The sequence below is a fragment of the Schistocerca americana genome, chromosome 4 (assembly GCF_021461395.2).
Source record: "Schistocerca americana isolate TAMUIC-IGC-003095 chromosome 4, iqSchAmer2.1, whole genome shotgun sequence".
In the NCBI taxonomy this organism is placed as follows: Eukaryota; Metazoa; Arthropoda; class Insecta; order Orthoptera; family Acrididae; genus Schistocerca; species Schistocerca americana.
This window is the reverse complement of record NC_060122.1, coordinates 242,131,860-242,150,610: the sequence shown is the minus strand read 5'-3', so window position 1 is coordinate 242,150,610 and position 18,751 is coordinate 242,131,860. Positions and strand designations below refer to the sequence as shown.

Below are 18,751 nucleotides of genomic sequence, written 5' to 3'. Positions count from 1 at the left end.
ATTACATAGCATTACTGCACAATGTAATCAATGATTAAAACTAAATATCAATTTCTATGTTAGCAGGCCATTTTATATTTTACAGCACACCTATGTATTTTGACTGTTGCCTTTGCTTATAACTGATCTGTGATTTATGACTATATACTCAACAGTACAGACAATATACATACTGAAATTTTGACTGATTCTTGTTTAGGTGCAGTTTGTGTCTTATATCAGATATGTTAATCGTCTCAATTTACAGTTATTCAGTTGCATCTGTGGCTCATACTGTTGGACAAATGTAGGGCTTTAGTGCTGACTATGCCCAGTGACATTTATTTTCCACAGCAGTCTGTATTATTGTAAGCCAGTTTTCTATGTTCCTGATTGATGGGGTGAATTCTGTGGGCACACCCTGTCCAAAGAAAAAACTTTGGTCTACTTCAACAGCAAATTGCAGACTTGGTGTTTGCATCAACAATTGTATTGTACTGTTAATTATGTAACATAAATTAGTATTGTATTTAATAAAGTCTCCTTCCTCATTACAATTTATTGGTGTAGTTCACATGAAATAAATGGTAAGTGTAATAAATACACTGATTATATCCAATGACAATTATTTCTACATTTTGCTGCATATAACTGAGCTGGCTTATGTGCTCCCCTCTGTTTTATTGGTGAGCTCCACACATGTTATTTAATGATTTGAATGCATAGTATAATGGTACTGCATATTTTTGTAATATAATGTAATTTTTTTGACCTTTCTTACAATTTGTTTTAATTGTAGTTCATCTGTAAATACGGTAGGAAAACAGTGCTGAGTGACATTCTGTTGGTTTCTTTGCATTTGGTGAGAGCTGGTTTGTTGGGTTACATTTGGTGGATGGATGGTGTTGGTCTGTTTCATTAGTAAGCTGCAGATTTTGGTTTAATGGTCAATTTCATTGTATAATGATGCTCTGTAATTCTGTATCACAGCCAGTATTATTTTTAATAAAGCCTCTTTCCTCATTACATTTTATTACATAACAAATAAGCATAATCATAAGAGTTTCATGGTTTATTTGTGTTAAATTCTGTGGGAAAGATTTTTAAAATCAGTTAAAAAGGGGGCGTCTTTGAAGTTAAGTGAGGTGACATGCAGCAGTGACATTTATCGTGCCAGAGTGCAGGCATGTTATTCATCACCGCATGGCATGGCACGATAACTGTCACTTGCTGCATGTCACCTCACTTAACTTCAAAGACGCCCCGGTTTTAATTGATTTTAAAAATCTTTCCCACAGAATTTAGCACAAATAAACCACAAAACTCATATGATTATGCTTATTTATTATGTAATAAAATGTAATGAGGAAAAAGGCAGTATGCTTTGTGTGTCTTCATTGTCATCATATCTGACATAATGATGTTTATGGCACTAAAAAAATAAAAAATAAAAAAAAATTGATTTTGTGATGATGTTTGTATGGCTGATTACTGTGACTGTACCATCTACAAATGCAAGGAAACAAATTATGGAGTATGCTGGATTTACTTACATACAGAAATGCTGTCATATTTGCTAACAATCAATTCTGATTCTGCATATTATGTAATATGGAGACATGTACAACATGAAGCTAGCTTTGTATGTTTTATTATTTTAGCTCTGAAGATGGTTGAATGAAATTAATTACCTGATCAATAAACTGTGATCTGTGACTGGACTTATAACAAAACAAATACATGCAAATGTTACAACTTTCAATAAATATCATTAAGACCCTGAGAAATTCAGGATAAAAGAAAGGTCAGCCAAGGAGATCCCACATCACCTACTATTCTCAGCAGCCCTTCAAAAAGTCTTCAGATTCTTGCTCAGTAAAAACAAATATGCAATACATGTTAATGGGACGTGTCAGTATCAACTTTATTTTGCTGGTGATGTTCAGAACATGGAGGAGGAGGCCTTTGTTCAGCAGCAGATGACAAATTTCTCCAAACTTACTGCAACAACTTTGTCACTCAGGTACGACCTGCCTCACTGATATTAATAGATATATTATACAAATTAAAGTATTTTTAAATATTTATTACACCAACTAAAATATTTAAATTTTTAAAATATTAATATATTTAACACAAATTAGAATATTTTAAATCAGATGCAAAGTTATTAGACACCAGTAGTTAAGAAAGGAGCTGTTTCACCTGACATGATACACACCTGAATCAGCACAACAAGAGGGAACTTGCCACTAACATAAATAATGCTCTTGAGGAAATTCTCCATGAAAACAAAACCACAAGCAAGTCTGTAATTGTAGTAGGTGCTCCATCACAGGGGAATTATTAAAATATGTCAATACTACTGGATTTGGTCAAAAACCACCACAAATTGCATCCAGAGAACAAACACAAAAAGTTCAGAATTTAAACCAAAAGAAGTGGGAAATACAAAGAAAAATCTCACACTTTACTTAATAAAACTGATGAATTTAAAGTTTAGAACATAATGAACTTAGAGATATGTCAGTCATTTGCATGTCAGAACAGTGGCTTAATTCAGATGTAATTTAATGTGTGTCATCACCAAATTTCAAACAATGTGATCATTATTCTAGAGCTAAACACAAACATAGTGGAGCAGTAATACTGTATTTAGCAAACTTAAAATAGAATTTGTTATTTTAATTAATCACAGTTACTTAAGTGTTGAAACATTTGAGCTAGCTGTCATAAAGGTTATCAAAAAATTCTTATAGTCACAACACTCTATCATCCTCCGATCGATTGTTTTAAAACGTTCATAAATTAACATAAGCTGTTCCTAAATAAAATAACACATACAAAGTGTGATACACTAATCTGTGGGAACTTTATCATTGTATTTCGTCTCCAAAAGTGGGTACAGGTAAGCATTTCGAAATCTCATGAAATATACAATCTCTAAAACAAAGTAACAACCTTCAATTAGATTACCTTCCTAGTCAAGGACAGCCTTGCAACAGGTTATTGTAAATGAGACCATACATTCCACAGCCCCGCATTTATGCAGTGTGGTATACAATGACCACATAATGTTAACTAACTACTACTAATACCCTAAGGAAAGTTGTGGTGGAATGAAAATAATTTAGGAGTAAAGAAGACCACTCACTGAATAGCTGAACCACTGATTCTGCGACAGGCACACACAAAAGAGAATGAAAACTTTGCTAACTTTTGGAGCAAATCCTTGACAAGCTACTGTATACACACACACACACACACACACACACACACACACACACACACACACACACACACACACACACACACACATACACACACCTATGTAGCATCAATGTGCTGGCTGGAAACACAATCTACCAATGATCAACGTAAATACCAATACACCAAATAATGGCTATATACCAAATAACACTGCAACACAAACTGACCGCATTTTTCAGTACGAGAATTTTAACTCTTTCAACTACCTACTAAGTAGAGAGAAAAGTGGACAAATATTTATAAGATATTAAAAAAAAAATTACTGTATTCATAGATACTTTACACCACTGCTTCCAAATTGATTTCCCCTGAAAACTATAAGTACTAAAGGCAACACCAGGCTCAATAACTGGATCATAAAGGCAATATGAAACTCCCATTTGAAAGTAGGCTTGTACACAAAACATACAAACAGACCAATACAATGCCAGAGTTACATGATTACTTCAGAATATACACCAAAATACTTAACAAAGTGATAACACCTGCCAAAAGAATACATAACAGTGATTACAAAAATAATGTATCAAACAAAGTAAAAGCCTTGTGAAAGAATACAAAAAAAGGAAACAATGAAAGTAATTATACAGGTCGTAACATCACATTCACTCACTAGGAAAAAAGGTGTGTAATCCCACAGAAGTGGCAAACATATTCAGTAAGTTCATTGCAATCATTGCAGGAGATATGATAAAATTGCATTTTTAATTGAAAGCTGCACCTATCAAATTCAAAATAGAAACTTGTTTGAGGTCAATGCTTATTAACACTGTCACTAGAGACAAGGTCATGATAAAAAAATTCTTATTCAGAGACAAGGTCATGATAAAAAAATTCTTATTCAGCTTGAATTAATGGTATTCCCATGATGATTCTGAAGAAATATAACCATAATAACCATAACAAACTTATAAACATTAAATTATTTATATAACTCCTCTCTCCTATTAGCCCCTTTTCCAGAGACTTTGGAAATATGCTAGGTCATTCCTGTGTACAAGTAAGGGGGAAAATGACATGCACAACTATATGCTAACTGCCATTTTATCTGGTACAACAAACCATGTAGAGAAAATCATGTACAAAAAACTGATTTCATTTACAAATAAAAGTGATATATTATCTGTATCTCAGCATGGATTCATAAAATCAAAACCAAGACAATGTCTTGATTGAACAATAAATCTAATAGACAGCAAACAATTAATAACTGGGATATTTTTTGATCTATCCAAAGCATTTGACATGCTAAATCATAAAATCTTGCTTACCAAAATAGAATACCATAACATATGGTTGTTTCAAACCCTCCTGGAAATTCATAAACAAATGATCTCACTGAGGTAAGATGATCAAAAGGCAAAGTAGCCGCTGAAGTACTGTCAAATGTGGGTACAATCAAACATGGTGCACCCCAAAGCTCGGTTATCAGGCCCTTTCTCTACCTACTCTATAGTAACAATCTGACAGGGGGAGGCCACAATGTTGGGATCATGGATTTCTTCTAACTTTCTACACCTTTAATAGCCCGTTAAAACAACACAATGTGCAAGTAGTGAGGCGCACTACTCTGGCAATTCCAAAAAAATTGCAAGAGAAGTTTTACGTGTCCATTATGTAACTCGCGTATCTGTGTGACGGTGCTGGTCGTGAGAGGTCAATGTGGTTCAACGGTTAATGTTCGTGCTCTGCAAGAGGATCGTCAACAAGGCGACATTTCAAATGCAGAAAACACTTACTTTTTAATTGATGTCTTTTTCATCACTGTTTACTTTATTTAATTTACATGACATGAAGAAAAAAAAAACATGTGCATTTTCATTTAGTTGTAGTGAGTTTCATATGTTATTTAACTATTTACTATTTGTAATTAAATTTTCAAGGACGAGGGACAGGCTACAGAATATAATATGTCACAATGTGCCAGACCATGAGAGTAATCTACAATTACTTGTCAGATGTGCTCTCGATATCACACATTGCAGGATGAGATTTGTCATAGACATTGAAATATATATTAAAACTTCATGCAAACACATGTGGTTTTTTGCGTTATATTACCTCTCAAATGTCACATAAATTAAATAATATAACCAGTGAAGAAAAAAATAGATCAGTGATTAAGTTGGAGCAGGAGTAGGATCATCTCATGTTCATCTTACGAAGTTCAAATGCTGATCACTTGACCACTAGGAACTCTAATGTCTGGTACCCACTCACAGATACATAAGCAACATAACAGACACGTAAAACTTCTCTTGTGATTTTCTCGGAATTGCAAATGTAGTACACCTTACTACTTGCATGTCACATCGTTTTAATGGCCTACTAAAGGTGTACCAAGTTTGAAGTAAATTTGTGATCTCAACATCATGGCCCCCTTGTGAGTATAACTGTAGATACATACAAAATTGTCTAATCTGATGACAATATGATGCTTCTTCTAAAAAATGAGAACAGCAAGTAACTTTAACAACATGTAAATTGAAACTTCCTGGCAGATTAAAACTGTGTGCCCAACCGAGACTCAAACTTGGGACCTTTGCCTTTTGCGGGCAAGTGCTCTTCCAACTGAGCTACCCAAGCACGACTTACGCCACATCCTCACAGCTTTCACAGGTTCACAGGAGAGCTTCTGTAAAATTTGGAAGGTAGGAGACGAGGTACTGGCAGAAGTAAAGTTGTGAGGCCAGGGCGTAATTCGTTTTTGGGTAGCTCAGTTGGTAGAGCACTTGCCCGCGAAAGGCAAAGGTCCCAAGTTCGAGTCTCGGTCGGGCACACAGTTTTAATCTGCCAGGAAGTTTCATATCAGCGCACACTCCGCTGCAGAGTGAAAATCTCATTCTGGAAACATCCCCCAGGCTGTGGCTAAGCCATGTCTCCGCTATATCCTTTCTTTCAGGAGTGCTAGTTCTGCAAGGTTCGCAGGAGAGCTTCTGTAAAGTTTGGAAGGTAGGAGACGAGATACTGGCAGAAGTAAAGCTGTGAGTACCGGGCGTGAGTCGTGCTTCGGTAGCTCAGTTGGTAGAGCACTTGCCCGCGAAAGGCAAAGGTCCCGAGTTCGAGTCTCGGTCGGGCACACAGTTTTAATCTGCCAGGAAGTTTCATATCAGCGCACACTCCGCTGCAGAGTGAAAATCTCATTCTGGAAACATGTAAATTGTGCCATGAAGCAAATTTGCAGTTGGGGAAACCAGAACAAGTTAATTATCAATAACAATAAAACAGTTCTTATCAAACAAAATAAGAACCCATATAAGCCCTGCATTTTCCTTAAGAATGATGAAGTGCAAAGCAGCTCTGTAATAAATTTCCTTGGTGCTTGGCTGCAAGACAGTCTGAAATGGATTACATACTGTATAATGAGTGTGTTAATGGTAAATTAAGTCAAGGGCGTTATGTCCTGAAAGCTCTGTAGCAAGACACCAACATGGAAACTGTTAAGAGTGCTTACTATGCTTATATCTAGTCGCATCTAAACCATGGAGTGACATTCTGGGGAAACTATGGTACCATTCAGTGCATTTAAAATTCAAAAGAAAGCCATTAGAATGATAGAGAGAAGTAAAATAAAGGCTTCATGCAAAATTGCCTTGAGAGCACTTAACATGCTACTACTGTCATGCATTCATATAAGAGAAACCATTTCTTTTTCATTTTTAAAACAAATGTAATAAATAATGACAACAGTCTGCAGAGGAACTGTGACATTTATGATCATAACAGTAGACTACGCAAATACCTTCAGACAACCCATACAAATACTAGAAAGTGTTGGAAAAGTCCATTCTACATACATTTGAAACTTTTTAATAAACTCTTCACAAAAATACATTCTTTTCAGAACACAGAGTCCTTTAAACAATCCATACAGTTGTATTTACAGTGTCATTGTTTGTACTCAGTGAGTAAACACATGCTATTGTCACCTCTGGGCACCAAGGCATGACTGTGACTGTGTCTGAAATGAGAAGTGATGTTTGCTTGGGTAAGTAGTGGGGGTACAGGAAAGGTGTTGGGCAGGGATCGAGTGGGATGGGGGGAGGGGGGTAGAAGATGTTACAGCTGCCAATGGGCATGTGCAGTGACATGATGGGGACTTGATAGTGGGCTGCTATATACAGTGGCAGGGGGCTGTGCTGGGAGGAGGCACAGGAGGGGCTAAGGGGAGGAAGGGAGGGGCAAAGGTGGCAGGAGAGAAATAGATAAGAGGAAAGAACTATGCAAGTTTGCTGGCAGGATAGAAGACATACATAGGGCTGGAGTAGGAGTGAGGAAGGGGGTAGGCAGGTACAGGACAGGTGCTAGTGAAGATTGAGGTCAGGGAGGTATGGCAATGGAGGACATAGTGCAGAGAGAGTTCCCACTTCCACAATTCAGAAAAGCTGCTGTTGGTGGTGGTAAGAATTCAGATGGCACAGGTTGTGAAGCATTCACTGAAGTCAAGCACGTCACATTGAGCTGCATTCTCAGCAATTGGGTTGTCCAGATTCAGATTCTTCATGATCTGAACTGAGGTTGAAGATACGCTATCAACATTCCTCCAGAACTTCAACATCACTCTCCAGCAGGATCACTGCTCAGCTCAGAAGCAGTCACAGTCACAGTCTGGCCATAGTGCCCAGAGATGACAGTGGCCATGTGTGTGAGTGTTGTTTTGTGTTGTCCATGTCTGAAGGAGGACTCAGTCCAATAGTTACTATCTAGCAGTCTGTTTTCAATGTACCTGTCTGCCACTCAATAATTTCTCTGTGTGGTAATTAGCAATCTATCCTTTTCATATTGGTCTTATTGCATCCCAAGTTTTCCATTCTTATATAACACACATTCAATTTAATGATACGAATATAATAGAGGGAAACATTCCACGTGTGAAAAATATATCTAAAAACAAAGATGATGTGACTTACCAAACGAAAGTGCTGGCAGGTCGATAGACACACAAACAAACACAAACATACACACAAAATTCAAGCTTTCGCAACAAACGGTTGCTTCATCAGGAAAGAGGGAAGGAGAGGGAAAGACGAAAGGACGTGGGTTTTAAGGAAGAGGGTAAGGAGTCATTCCAATCCCGGGAGCGGAAAGACTTACCTTAGGGGGAAAAAAGGACAGGTATACACTCGCGCACACGCACACACATATCCATCCACACATACACAGACACACACACATCGGGATTTGGCCAGCAAAGATACTAACTGGTGTAATCAGACACCAACAGTCCATATCATGGCAGTTAAGCCTAACCAGAGACCAATGCCACTGCGCACCGGGAAACTTGAACCAGTCAAGGTAGGCCCCTGTCCTGTGCCCTTGAGGGAGAATGGGAGCACGAGCTTGATCCACACTTGCTTTATCAGATATGATCAAGGTAGTGATTTGAAAGATCATCTGTATCAAAGTAATAAGGATACACAGAAAAAACTGACAGAGAGCAAGGTACATACTGCTATTTTACAGCCAAAATATTTGACCGTGTTGTACCCATTGTGATTGACACAGGTGCTACAACTAATTTGATGTCACAGAAATTTTTTCAAAAACTAAAGGTAGCAATACTTCATGTAACATGAATTTTCTGTGCTCAATAATGTTGTAAAAGTGGCAAGAAACTTACCTCGTCGACGGATGTCAGATGTACGGTTGGTGTCGACACTGAATAAGTAAGAGCAGCAAGGTGAAATAAATTCCTCGGGCCACTGATATGGAAACCAGTTGTCACTGCATCGAAGATTTCACAAAGGATCGTGCCACTGAACAAGAGCTTCACAATTTTGTGCAGTGAAAGCTACTGTAAATGCACGACATGGACACTCTGACCTTGTACTAAACATGTGAGTGCAAGCTGAGACAATAATGGACGTTGTGCTGTGCGTGCATGCTTCGCAAGCCAAACACTGTGCAGATGCTGGCTGACAACAATAGGACTGTGTGGTTACAGCAAGCACTTTGTTCGGAGGGAAAACTTAGGTATTTAAGTGTTAAAAGAAGCTGACATGCCCATATAAATTGATAACCATACAGGATAACTCCAATGGCCAAAAATAAAGGCTATGTCCATAATGGCCATGGTTATCACCATACTGGCCAAGGTTATCAACTCTCAAAAAGGGAAATAAGCTCAGACACTGTGCATCCCCTTATGATGGCAGTGCACAATGGGAGGCAATTGTAATGGATCATGTTATTTTTTCTTTCTTCGTTCTTTTTCTTTCATACTTGTAAGCTATATATACACAAAGCCAAAGGTAAATTAACTAGTCACTTTGTGGCACAGATGATGTTTTGATACATAAAAAGAGAAGAGATATACTCTTCAACTGATTTATTTCTGTATCTTCAATTGTTTGTTTCTATAAGTGGTAGCAGGTAGATGTATGACGAGATCCGTCACACCAGTATTGTTTAAAAATGTGTATTTCAAGCGTATATTAAAAATGTTAGAAAAGGTTATTACGAAAGAAAAGCTTTATCCATCGACCACTCCTGTCTGTTCATCACATCACCCGCGCCGAGAATCCTGCATCGGGAGTTTCAGAGCAAACAAGAGGAATTTGAGTGAGCAGCGGAGGAGCAATACTGCATCTGCACTGTTATATTCAGGTCTAAACACAATGGAATTAATATGAAGAAGTATGAAACTTAAATGATGAATAGTGATCTTAAATATATTGACATTGAAGGTATGTTGATATTAGTACCATTTAAAGTTCACCCAAGATATGTGTACCTCCCGAGTTCTTTAAATTATTCTTTCCAATTAATTTTTTTAATTATTCAAGCAGCAATTATTAGTCAGTTTCCATTATTTATCTGCCCACCTACATGCCACTATTCACCATTACTTGCTTTGCTCCTTTTGATACACTCACCATTCATCCACAGTGATTAGGTGACTAAAGAAGTAATCTGGATTGGGCTGACATTTTCTTTGGCTGCCTCAGTTTGGTGTGTGTTTTGAATGGGTGTGAAGCGTCATGAATCCAGAGGGCAACAACCTTTATCATGTTCAAAATGCTGTTGAGGGCAATTGAGAGTTTTATAAAAAGTAAATTTAAACAAGATGGAACAGGTCATTCATGGTACAGGACACCGTTGCAGAAGCAATGGAAAAAGTATGCCAGATTTAAAGGAATGCAAGGACTCCATGAATGGTAAAGCATTATAGATGCTTTAAACTTGGTGTGGACATAAATGGGAAATGCTTTTAATGGTTTTCACAATCAAACCCTATCTCAAAATCTGGCAGAAAATTCAAAGAGGCTCTGGTTATATGCACAGAGTAACAATGGCAAGAAACACTCATACCTCCAGATTTCTGCTAACGTGAGTAATTTGGGACTAAATACCTACAATGCATGGAAGAAGCTAACAGGGTGTCCAACAACAGAATCACTGATTTTAACGTACAATGACATGAAGACAATGATTGATAGAAGATTGCAACAAATGGTAGGGTTATTGTCAAAGCTGTAAGAATTTTATATAAAAGTTTCAAAATAGTAGTTACAAAAACTGCTACAAGACAGCACTGTACTCTTTACAGAGCGTATCAGTAACCATTAAATAAACTCATCTTCTGGAAGCAGTCTTTACAATCACATCACAATCTTTTCAAAATATTCACTGCCCACAGTAGAGATACAGCAGCACAAATGAACAATGAACTTTGCCATCATGTCTTGCAGTTTCTCGATGGAAATGGGTTCAGCTGTGATGCAGATCAATGATTCAAGCACGTCCAGCATGTTGGGATAATTCTGGTAGATGCGCCCCACAAAAGATAGTCACAATGAGTCACATGAGATGAACATGAAAATCCAACCATGCCTTTGCCAATAAATTTGGGATAATTCAACACAATGACACTATCCCTGAAATGTCAGTCAAGAAAGCAAAGCACTTTTTTGTTGTGATGTGGTCGGGCCAGTTGTTGCATGAACCACTAGGTCAATCCTTCAATATGGGCTGTGAGATGATAAACTGTTTCAAAATTGCAATGTGACATTCACTAGTTATCAATTCTCACATGAAAAAAAGAGCTGATAATCCCTCCACTACATGCTGCAGTCCGAACAGTAACCTTGAGAGAATGCATTGGCATCACCCTATAGGGAGAATGCAATGGTGTCACCTTACACAAATGGGGATTGTCAGAACGCCAAAATTACCAGTTTTGTTTATTGTCAATACATTCAGGTGGAAGTGTGCTTCATCTGTTTCCTTCATTACAAATCACTGCGAGAATCTTGTTCACAATGTCAGCCCATAGTAGCACAGTGAGTACTGGTGACTGGTTTTCGAATGGAAACATGCAGACTGTTTTTCATTACTGTATGCGTTGTGGGACACTTCAAACAAGTTTCTGCTGCTGTTAGACTGATTCCCTTCAGTGTTTCTGAATAGATCCAAAAACTGCGGCAACATTTTCAGGAGGGACTAGAGTTGCCCTAGGGCCAACATTTCCCACCAGGTCATCAACTTTGCTGGCTGTTCATTGAAATTTGGTGAAGAGCTTGAAAATAGTTCTCACATCTGATCCTTTTGGAACATTAAATTGTGTTTGAAAATTGTGCCTTTTAGCCATAATACCATCTTCTAATCTGTAGTACTCAAATATCAGAAACACAAGTTGTTCAAAGGCATACCCGATTTCAACCTGTTCCCTCGATACTCTAACTCTTTCTACATTCCAACAGCAGAGCTGATCACTCCAGACTTAAGAATACTATTTACAGTCATTATGTATTGTGATTACACTGCCATCAGTTACAGTAAAACTTGCTCAAATTGGCACATGTATAATTCAGAAATCTGGCCAAACTGTACAAGTATTACAGTCCCAATGCATTCAGTTAACTTTTATATGCTGATTTTTTGTATAAAGCAGAATATGCCTAACACAGAAACGGAAAGCAAATCTTAGAACATACTTAAAAATTCATTGTATAATGCGTAAAAGAGCCTATACAGTACTGCTGTATTAAAGTTCATTAGTTATTCACGACTCTACAAGGGCATTGCTTTTAACACCTCTGTTAAGCGGCTCAAAACCAAGAAAAGAGGTCCAGTGCAGTGTGGTGCTGCTGGTGTGAGCCCAAAACTGTGCTGCTCTGTGCAACACTCAATAAGTTATGCTGAGTGTCGGTACAGTACATCAGAGGAAACGGTTCATTCATCAACACTCTGTTTGTCGGCTTTCTTGTTTACCTCATTATTGATGCAAAGCGGCACATACAGGAACATTGTTGCATATCTAACAACACTCTGCTGCAATGTGCACAGTGAAAGAGGTGGATATTGTTATGTTACACAGTGGTTTTACCTGGCAAGGTTATTATTTTCAGATGACTAGTAGCACTTTAAGAGATACAAACAGTATGTATCATTAACACTTACACTTTCTTTCAAAAAGATTAATGTAATCGAGTCAAGTGAGAAGGACAAAACACAAAATTATCAGACTTTAAGAAACAAGGATAAGATTCGGGATGAATGGATGAAAGGGAGCGAGCAGATGAAAAGAAAGGCGAAGAAGACTGGAAATGAAGAAATTAACGAAATGGTGTGGGAATTGTTCATAAGTGCGCGGACAAAAAACTTACTTTTATCTGGACCCATGTTGCAAAGTGAGGCTCTGAAAGTCACTAAAAAACTTGGAGTTACAGAGTTTAAGGCATGCACAGGATGGGTAGTCAGTTTCAAAGCTAGGCACAACATTGTGTGGAATGAAGTGTGTGGGGAAGCTAAGGATGTGCCGGAATGTGTAGCAATAGAATGGAAGACAATACTGTGCAACTTAATTGTGAATTATGACCCAAAAGACGTGTTCAATGCCGATGAAATGGGACTGCTTTATTGTGCGGTGTCTTCAAAATTTCTGGCAATGCGAGGTGAAAAGTGCACCAGAGGAAAAATGTTCAAGGAAAGACTCACTGTACTGCTGTTCAGAAACATGTTAGGTGAAATGGAGAAGCCACTGGTAATTGGAAAGACGTTGAACTATGTTATTTCAAAAACATAGACGTCAGTAAGCTTCCAGTCACATGGCAAAGCAATAAAAGGGTGTGGATGATGAGTGGTCTTATGGAAGAATGACTGGGCTCTTTCAATGCCAAAACGAAAAAAGAAAATCAACACGTTCTCTTTTTCCTAGACAATGCAACCTGCAATCCAAAAGTAACGTTATCAAATGTGAAATTGGCTTGGTTCCCTCCAGGTTCAACCATCCTCGCACAACCCATGGGCTAGGGGTTATTTACACTTTCAAGTGTCATTACAGGCGATTACTGATGCAATCTCTTATTCTTAGTGTTGAAGAAGCCGAAAGTGCGTTTGCTCCTGCATGGTCAGTTTCTGTCCTGGATGCAGTAAATTGGATTGGCTTGGCAGTAAAAAAAATAAAACACGAGACTGTCACGAAGTGCTTCACTAAAGTGGGGTTTGGGGGTCAAGAACAAGATGCTTCTGTGGTCATCGAAGTACAAGAAAATGCAGCAGCAATTGCTGAATTAATGAAAATGCAAAACATTTCATGTAATGCAGATGATTACATTCAAAGATTTAATAGAAATCCGCAACACAGAAGATGATGAAGGAGAAACAAAGGAAGAAGAAGAGGAGCAAAATAGATCCCTAGAAAAATTAATACATTTGAAGAAGCCATTCCATGCATAAATGATGTTATGAAATTTGCAGCACACACAAATTCTCCCTAATTGTTGGAACTATTGTATGGTGCAAAAAAATGCCTGGAAAAAACAATTTTGAACAGGAAATTAAAATAAGTTTCCTTCCTTGATATGTGGCGAAAAAAATGAAAAGTACAGCAAATAAACATGGGAATAATATGTACGTACATACAATAATAAACAAATTTAAAGTCCAAGTAAAAATATAGAAATGCTGTATTATTTATTAATTAGTGTAATAGTCCAGTATTCTATTGTTCAATATACAGTAACTGAACATCTACTGTGCTGGAGTGAAGGTACATAAACACAGTATATGCACAATTAAAATTTTTTATTATACTTTTGTGCATGGTAACTGACAAAATTTACGTAGCCCAGTCAGTTTTGTGTAATTCGGAAACTTGTCCAATTTGGAGAATTATTTTAGTCCCAGGCAATTCTGTTTTGAGCAAGTTTTACTGTAGCAGCTTTTGTAACTACTATCTTGAAACTTCATATAAAATTCTTACAGCTTTCACAATGAATGTACTGTTTGTTGCCTTCTTCAATCACTCTTTAAGTTCATGTTATTTAATGTCACAATCAGTAAGTCCTTTATTAGGCACTGTGAGTCACTTAATAAATGCAAGTCTTCCAGTCTAGGTTTTATACCAATTAGGTTCCTTTAAGAGTATGCTGATGAAATGGTTTCATTTTTAGCAATCATATAAAACTGCTCCCTTGCTAAAAGATCAGAACCTAAAGCCTGGCAAGTTGTAAGAGTCACACCAATGCACAAGAAGGAAAACAAAAGCAACCTGCTGAATTGTAGATCCATATCACCTTTTCCACAGTCCACGGGTCACATCCTATGGAAGATCTGTGCGAAAGAGCAGTCACCTATAATCACTCATTACCTCCTATTCTAGCCTATGAAAGCAACTTACCAACTTTTCTGGAATAATATCACAATGTTCTACGTGGAAACTACTACCTATCCACTCAGATAAATGGCAACTGAAACTGAAGCCAATGATAATTCATGCTGTTCAATATCATACTGATAAATTCAATGGGCACTTCAGACCATGTACCATACAGGATCCTTCCCTCCTGCCATCAGCTTTTCTGAAATGCACAAACAGGAACTCTCCCTGCAACACCCTAACAGTGTGTTGTACTCTGCTTGCTTCCCCCCATTCAGCTGTTCCCACACCATTCTGCAACCCTACAGCCCCCAGACTGCCCACCCCAAGGCAGCTCCATATTCTGTCTGTTACATTTATATTTTGCCCTAGCTCGTGCATTTTACCCATTCCTTATTTCTTTCCAATACCGAGATCCTCCAACTTCCCCTTACACTTTCTTTCCTCAGAATTTTCTTACAGCACCCCACCCCTTCATGAAGGCACCTCCCATCTTTCTTGTATGTACCTAAATGTGCTGAATAAGCTTCAATCATTCTTACACACCTCCCATTCTGTTACTTCTCTTTTCCATTCACACAGCCAGAATCCCAGTTAGGATGAAGCATCAGGAGAAAATAGTGGCTGTGTGTGTGTGTGTGTGTGTGTGTGTGTGTGTGTGTGGGCGCGCGTGCGCGCGCATGTGCGAGAGAGAGAGAGAGAGAGAGAGAGAGAGAGAGAGAGAGAGAGAGAGAGAGAGAGAGAGAGATAGCTCTGGAGAACATTTTGTGAAAGCTATACAATGTATCATTCTTTACTGCACACTTTTCTATGTTCAACATCTCTTCCAATTGACGGTAATGATCAGTTCATACACATATATTATATTTCATTCCATGTTTTCATCAGTGCTCCAAATTTTAAATGTTCATTCATTTCCATCAAAATAGGATGATATTTCCACACTAAGTGGCATATAAATAAAGAATATGAAATTACACTGACTACAAAATTACATTAATGTGAAAGCCACCCTCAAATGAAGGCATAAATAACTGGAGAACTAAAAATAAAATGAAAGTTGACTGTCCCAGCTTACCGAAGATTTGCCTTGAATCAGAAAGTTTGTTAACTTTCTCAGGTTCAGATTTGTCCGTTTTGATGGACCCCTCAAGTTTTGCAACTTGTTGTGAAAATATGCTCTTCCCTCTTGGTTTTAGCTGAAAATTGAGGTACAAAGTTTAACAACTGAAACATCATTATCACTAGTATCTATCTTTTTCATTGTTGTAAAAAGGTTTATGTGAAAGATACCATCATACTAAGAAATGTACTTTCTTTACTGATGAATTTTTTACAAGATGCACAACAGTAGTGTGAGGAAGTAATTTCACCATGATAGATACTTTGTTTCAGACTAATTTGACCTTCACTCCTTAAAAAAAAAAAAAAAAAACTCTGCTAAACTATAATTATGTAATTATGTTGGTGAGCTTTCTTATATCTGTGTAAATGTATGTGGGCTAAATTCAGAACATTCAGTACATGAACACACAGTAGGTCACAGATTTCCAATTGCAGGAGAAACAATAGACACAGAAAATGATTCAGAGGTAGCAGTGCTACACTTTTTTCAAAAATTTACATGTGCCCTAATCAACCACAAAAAATGTAACACAGCTCATGTGTTAAGACCTTTGGTAAATGGAGAGGAAATCATGGAGAGTATTAACTCAAAAATTATACCTAGAAAGGAGAGTTCAATCGTCTTGAGGAAGTTTCATACCAATGAAACTTTTAATCTGGCTGCCTCCGTAAAAATGAATACATACACTTGCTAAGACTGTTTAAACCTCATTGTTTTAAGGCAAAACTAAAACTTCTTATTGATGATGATGAATATACACATTCATGGAGATTTGATGGTCAGAGTAAATGTTCCACTGAAGTCAGTTCACTGCTGGGGCATTTATAGTAAGGTAAATGCATAAATATCAATAGTATACTGCAGATACTACTAGAAACAGAAACACAGTGAAGACTAGGCATGAGTAATGGGAAATGTTTTAGCTCCAAACAAGTGGGAGGAAGGTTATATTTAATGCCTCATTGAAGATTAGGCATTGAGAACACATTTTTAGGTTAGAGGGAAGGAAAGGAGGTTGGGTTTAGTTATTCAACCAATGATGATCTCCTCATTGTGGATCCATGGAAAAAATCTAAGCAAAGAGTTCATTTGAGACAGAGCATAAGGGCAAGGGAAAATTTTTCCGTGATCTTGTTTGAGGAAGCATATCAAATCAGCATTCATCCCAAGTTATTTAAGAGACTCAGTGATAGAAGTCCAGTGTCTCACCTATTGCACCTTTTGCAACCTGGTTTGGCAGTTCCAAATTGCAAACAAAAATAAAAGTTTAACCAATTGCTAATGGAGGAAGACCAAAACCAAAAACATGTTTGTAATTGTTTTAATTTTTCATTTATCTGTTCTCCAGTGAGCTTTATGTGAACATGATGGGAAAAAAATTATATGAAGGGGAATAACTGAAGAGTTTAAAAAACAGTCCTTGTAATTTTTCTGGGGTTTCAGTACAATCTAGTAGCAAAATCTGAAACTCATCATGACAAAAACAATCTGGTCCTGAATTATTGCCACTTAGAGATACGTGGTTCTATAAAAACAACCCTTGCCAAAAATGTTTCTGACAGAAGCAGACTCTGTTATCTCCCATGGACTATTTTTGTGTGAAAATTGGCAATAATGCAATCTCAATAGTTATTAATGTCTTCCTAGTAACTTTTGGGACCTTTGTAACTAGCCTTAGCCAGTTTAAGGTCTGTTGTTTCTTGTTCTGTAATGAATTCTGAAGACAGTGATCCAGCTGGTTACAAATCAGACACGCCAAAAAAGACAGTAAAAAAAACTGTAAATAAGAAAAATCTGATCGGGCGAGTAACACATAAGCTCTGTTGGCAGAAAATGTTCCACAAATGTCTTGAAGGTGATTGGATGTAGTCACTGCTTCCATTCTTTCCTTCTCTCCACCAGCAAAATTTTCCATCTGCTTTACTTGACAGGAACATAAGTATGTGAACTGATTGAGCATTTACTGCAGATGCATAAGATTGTGACGCTTTCAGCCAACAACTGAACAAATGGAACACCTTTTTGTAGAGAATGGAATTAATGAAGTCAAAAACTGTTCAAGCCTCACATTTGGATAGCCTTATTACAGTTGCTAGTGTGAAACCCCATAGGTCATGCAAAATTGTGCATGGAGAAGGAGCAAGTGGTGGTGATTGTGAAAGTTCACTGTCTGGTACCGTTTTGTACATGAGCCCTGTCTTTATCACAAAGTCTGAGTAGCTGCTGACGCTACTACAACAGAGCTACCTGTACACTGAGAGCCATTCATGCCTTCCCATGCAGTCTCTCAATGTTGACTATGCACTATACAGCAGCATTGGATCTCACAAGTTCTCCAAAATATGTGAGAGGGAAACACAATAACAAGCCTTGTGCAGTTCCTTGGGCACTCAAAGATCTTACTGAAGATTTTTAACATATCCTTATTTAAACCAAGGGTTTCTCATTATTCATTTTTCTGAATGTGTATCAAAATACAGTTCTCTTTGAACTGTAACATCCTACACCTTTCATGATCTGCCAGGTACAGCAGTCATTGATACTAAACATGAAAAAAAGCTATTGATCATTACTTCAAACCATCTGTGTAGACAAAGAGTTAACCTGAAAGGATTAAAGATGGATAAAATAGAGGCATCCAAGAGCTACAGTTTTTGTGGTACAATCATACAGGATCTTGGTATATGGCTGCAATTTGAAACACAGTGAAGATTTCACATGAGATGGCTTTCAGTCAACTTTACAACTGTGTAATCAAGCTTAAAAACTCCAAA

The 18,751-nt window shown here is 37.5% G+C and overlaps 1 protein-coding gene across 2 annotated transcripts in view; it reads right to left on the bottom strand.

Annotated features, from left to right (window-relative positions):
• Positions 1–18,751, bottom strand: part of LOC124613088 (RNA polymerase II-associated protein 1) — a 202,326-nt gene that overhangs the window by 121,111 nt on the left and 62,464 nt on the right. For both annotated transcript variants that reach the window (XM_047141675.1, XM_047141676.1), the window contains exon 4: positions 15,930–16,050. In XM_047141675.1, coding sequence (XP_046997631.1) covers positions 15,930–16,050 — 121 coding nt within the window. The remainder of the gene's footprint in view (positions 1–15,929; positions 16,051–18,751) is intronic.